We start from the raw sequence: 4,639 nt of genomic DNA on the forward strand, positions 1-4,639 counted from the left end.
CCTGGCCACAATCTCTGCCCCCACATCTCTCCCCCCATTTCCTGCCTGTAATCTCTCCCTCCCAAGCCTGTTCCCGCATTTCCCTGCCCACAATCTCTGCCCCCACATCTCTCCCCCCATTTCCCTGGCCACAATCTCTGCCCCCACATCTCTCCCCCCATTTCCCTGGCCACAATCTCTGCCCCCACATCTCTCCCCCCATTTCCCTGGCCACAATCTCTGCCCCCACATCTCTCCCCCCATTTCCCTGGCCACAATCTCTGCCCCCACATCTCTCCCCTCATTTCCCTGCTTACAATCTCTGCCCCCACATCTCTCCCCTCATTTCCCTGCTTACAATCTCTGCCCCCACATCTCTCCCCCCATTTCCCTGCTTACAATCTCTGCCCCCACATCTCTCCCCCCATTTCCCTGCTTACAATCTCTGCCCCCACATCTCTCCCCCCATTTCCCTGGCCACAATCTCTGCCCCCACATCTCTCCCCCCATTTCCCTGCCTGTAATCTCTCCCTGCCAAGCCTGTTTCCGCATTTCCCTGGCCACAATCTCTGCTCACCCTCTCTGCCCCCACTTCCTTCCCCTCCAGTCGCCGCCGGCGGAGTTAACGGAGAGAAAGACGAAAAACCCGACTGGAAGCAATAAATTTTATTGTTCACACCGATGCTTATCGCCGGGCCTCTGGAAAAGAAGGGCGCCGCGGCGGGGGTGGGGCGGCCCGGGAATCAGTTGCGCCGGGGATCCCAGTCGGGGGGCGGGCCGCCGCGCGAGTTGCAGGTGCAGCCGGGGCAGTGCTGGTACTGCGGCGGGCGGGGCTCGGCCGGCACGGACACGGACACGGCCGACGTGGTGGTCACCATGGGCATGGAGTAGCACGGGCCCCAGAAGGGCAGCACGCCGGCCACGTGCGCCTGGAAGGCGGTCACCTCGGAATACATGGCCGGGTACATCACGGGCCGCAGGGAGCCGTTCTGGAGGGCGTGGAACAGGGAGGCTTGGGCGGCCAGCCCCTCGCGGTGCAGGGGAGGGGGGCCCATCATGGGGGGCAGGTGGAAGGGGCCGAAGTGGCTGAACCTGACGGGCGCCGGGGGGGCCCCGCTCAGGAACGGGCCGGCCGAGAAGCCCCCGCGCGCCAGCGCCGCGCCGCTCCCCGGAGCGGCCTTCTTTCCGCCGCCCGGCTTCCCCTCCACGCTTCTGGGCTCCGGCTCTCTGGAAGTAGAAGCCACGGCGGGAGCAAGACAAGAGGCGGGAGCGGTGGCAGAAGAAGTGGAGACGGAGGTGGAGGCGGAGGCGGAGGCGGAGGCGGAGGTAGAAGTGGAGGCAGAAGTGGAGGCAGAAGTGGAGGCCCAGGTAGAAGCGGAGGCCGAGGTAGAGGCAGAGGCGGAGTCAGAAGGAGAGGCACAGGAACCAGAGGTGGAGGCTGCGGCGGCCGAGAGGCTGCGCTTCCTCGCAGACTTGCCAGTGGGGACACATTTCTGGTCTTCCGGCTCAGGCTGAGGCTCTTGGACGGAGCTCTCGCCGGGACTCTGGTTGGGCAAGGAAGGCTGGCCGCTCGTGGTTTTCACCCCCACTCTGCGCTTCATTTTTGAGAGCAACTGAGGGCAGCCTCTTTTAAAACACGGATTGCTGTACAGCTGCAACTGCAAAAGCAAAAGAACAAAACAGCACTTTAAATCCCACACAGCCCAGGAAAAGTTGCTAGCAACCCAAATCCGGCTGGCGCTCCTCCGGGACAGCCCCGCATTGGGGGGAGCTAGCGACCCCCTTGGTCTCCCGACCCTTCGCCTCTGGCTGCCTCCTTCATTTCACTCTCTAGGGCAGGGGTCCTCCAAAGGGTGGTCCGGAGAGTCGGGGGGGGGGGCTGGGGAGGGGCTGAAACTCTTTGGAAGGCTCCCTAAAAGTCGTTTTTATTTCGAACGTGGTCAAAAGCTATATGGAGAACCCACAGAAAGAACATGGCTTTTTAATACTGGGAAGATCCTGAGTCGGAAAGCTTGAGAACCCCATGCCCTAGAGGCATCTCCCTAAAACTTCCCAGGTTAGCAGATTTAGGCTCAACGCGTGGACATTGCTTTTCAAAACTCTTGGTCAAAAAACTAACTAACTAACTAATAAAGAAATAAATGATGAAGGAAGGAAGGAATAAATAAATCAATAAAAAAGTGTTGGTCAAGGCAGGGTAGACTTAAAACAAGATCACAGAAGAGTCCCTAATTCACCAGTGGGAAAGCCTTGGGGCAAACCCTGCAAAACTCTGCGGATTAGTGGCCAGCAAGTTGGAATGCTTCTTAATTATGCACTATTTCAATGTGCTATCACTCTCCAGTGCCCAGAATTCAAAGTGCCATGTTATTGCACTGAAATACTTGCTCCGAGCCCAACTTCAGCACTCTACCAAGATTAATGGGCTGATTCTAATGAAAATTATCACCCACAGCATTCATGCTAACCGTCAGTATATAATGTGATATTATAATAGTAATAGTATTATATGTTGTTATTAGTTGAGTTAATTAGTATTCGCTAACTATTATATATAACATCATATCATATTATATATATATATATATATATATATATATATATGTTTATATAATAAACAGAATCAACTCACACTTAAAATACTTTCTAGAAAGGCATTTCTCAAAAGGCAAGCGAGTTTCAGAGCAATGGATTGAGCCAAAGCAGAGAGAGCCACCGTAGGCCTCATGCTATAGAAATCAGAATTTGCCCACTTCAGATTACAGGGTCAATCTCTCCTGCTCAAAATAAACTTCCTTTTTGCATTGGAAACACAAGAGAGCAAAAGTAAGCTCCTTCCTGAAATCAGTGACATGAAATGAATCAGTTGAATTAATCAGTCCCATCACAGCTTATTGAAGTTACCTTGTTTAATGGATAAGCTGCTCTTTCTTCCACCAAAAATTCCTGCAGGGAGGCAGACCTCTCCACGTCTTGCCGGACTTTGCTGAAGCCGTAGAGATTCAGCTGGCGAACGAAACTCTTCATGCAATCTGTTTCAAAGATCCTGATGGCGCTCTTCTTCTCTAAAATCTCTATCTTAAACTGCTCCTCATCTATTACTATGCAGGTCCCATCTTCATTCCAATAAATTGACTGAAAGCGATCGCTTTCAACTATTTTCCAAAGCTTTCTCGGAAAGGTAAGGGAGAAAAACTCACTTTCTTCCATGGCCAGACTTTCAGTGGAAAATGAAAAGCATGTTCTTTTTGCCAAAGGTCCTTCGGTCAGAGCCTGAAAAGCATTTTCTTCAACCAGAGCCCGCAGGTCAGCATCCATAATTGGTATCTCACCTTCCTCTGGAGGTGCAGAAGAAAAAGTAGAATTGCTGCTCTGCTCTGTGTCAAGGGGTTCACCTCCAGGGAAATTTTCTTCGGATTCAGATGTGTCCGAATCCATGTTTAATCTTTCACTCTTCGCTGTTTTTACACTGCTCCGGTCATCAAATGTGCTCAGGCTTTTCAGCAAGTAAGCAGGCTAAAAGACAGTTTACAAGAAACTTAAAGTAAGCCTAGGACATCATAATGGTGTCTCCAGTTTCCTAGCCCTGACATCACGGGATGATTTTGGTTTCCTAGTGAGCACCACAGTAATGATTAGGCTAAATACGTTTCTGAGACGAGCACTCCTTAAAGCCACCTGTCAGCTCTGAAAATCCCATTCATAATGTTCTGCTCAGTGCTGTGAAAAGCCCAAGTGGACATATGAGCATAATTTCATACAATGAACGAACAGAGTTCTAATGGATAGTAACATTGTTAGGGAGTTCTTATCTCCAGAGTTGGCTCCCTGTCAGCAGGACGGGCACAGGAGGGAAACGAACTGACCTTTTGCCTTCGCACTGAGCTATAGATATACAAAGCATCATCCTGTTCCCTAAAGCTAGTAGTCTTTACATTGCTCAACAGGAGGGATTGCATGTGACATCACAGGATAATTTTGGTTTCCTCACCAGCGCCACAATAATGATTAGTCTAAATAAGTTACTTAGATGAGGGCTCCTTAAAGCCACCTGTCAGCTCTGAGAATTCCATTCCCAAGGGTCTCCTCACCACTGGGAAAAAGGGAACTTTTGACATAAGCATAATTTCATATACTTAACGGAGAGACTTCTAATGGACATTAATATAGCCACTAATTTCTCATCTCTAGATTTGGCTCCTTGTCAACCTGACTAGGACAGAAGGGAAAGCTTATTTACTCTTTGCCCTCTCACTGAACTATATATTCTGAGCATTTTATTTCCTAAAGCCAGGAGTCTCTCTATATTACTCACCAAAAGAAATTTCACGCTCAAAAATCCTTTACGGAGCGATCCGAGTTCTTACGCAGGGCACAGTTGGGGGTACGCGCTTCTTTAAAAAGGAAAAAAAAAATTGCAAATCGGTCCACTAACAGCCACATGCGATAAAGGTCAGGCAACAGTCATAGGACCACAGCTGGAAAGGAGCTTAGATGCCATCCAGTCCAACTGTCTCCCTTTATAGATGAAGAAACTTGAGGCCTGAGACAGAGTGACTTGTCTAAGGTCACAAAAATAAGTGGAAGAGCTAGGATTTGGACTAGGGTCCCCTGAAGCCCAATTCAAGACACCTTCCACTGTCATTTGCTTCACTCGTTT

The 4,639-nt window shown here is 50.2% G+C and overlaps 1 protein-coding gene across 2 annotated transcripts; it reads right to left on the reverse strand.

The window, feature by feature from the left end:
• Positions 1–629: 629 nt before the first annotated feature.
• On the reverse strand, positions 630–4,639 carry LOC141548265 (uncharacterized). 2 transcript variants are annotated; one of them, XM_074277028.1, is made up of 3 exons: positions 4,295–4,639; positions 2,884–3,495; positions 630–1,637 (listed from the first exon to the last, which is right to left on the reverse strand). In XM_074277028.1, the coding sequence occupies exons 2-3, from the start codon at positions 3,415–3,417 to the stop codon at positions 723–725; spliced, it is 1,449 nt and encodes a 482-aa protein (XP_074133129.1). In that variant the 5' UTR covers positions 3,418–3,495; positions 4,295–4,639; the 3' UTR covers positions 630–722. The 2 variants fall into 2 exon arrangements, with proteins under 2 accessions (XP_074133129.1, XP_074133127.1); XM_074277026.1 differs by lacking the exon at positions 4,295–4,639 and having other exon boundaries at positions 2,884–3,743.

This window comes from Sminthopsis crassicaudata, chromosome X, assembly GCF_048593235.1.
Source record: "Sminthopsis crassicaudata isolate SCR6 chromosome X, ASM4859323v1, whole genome shotgun sequence".
Classification (NCBI taxonomy): Eukaryota; Metazoa; Chordata; class Mammalia; order Dasyuromorphia; family Dasyuridae; genus Sminthopsis; species Sminthopsis crassicaudata.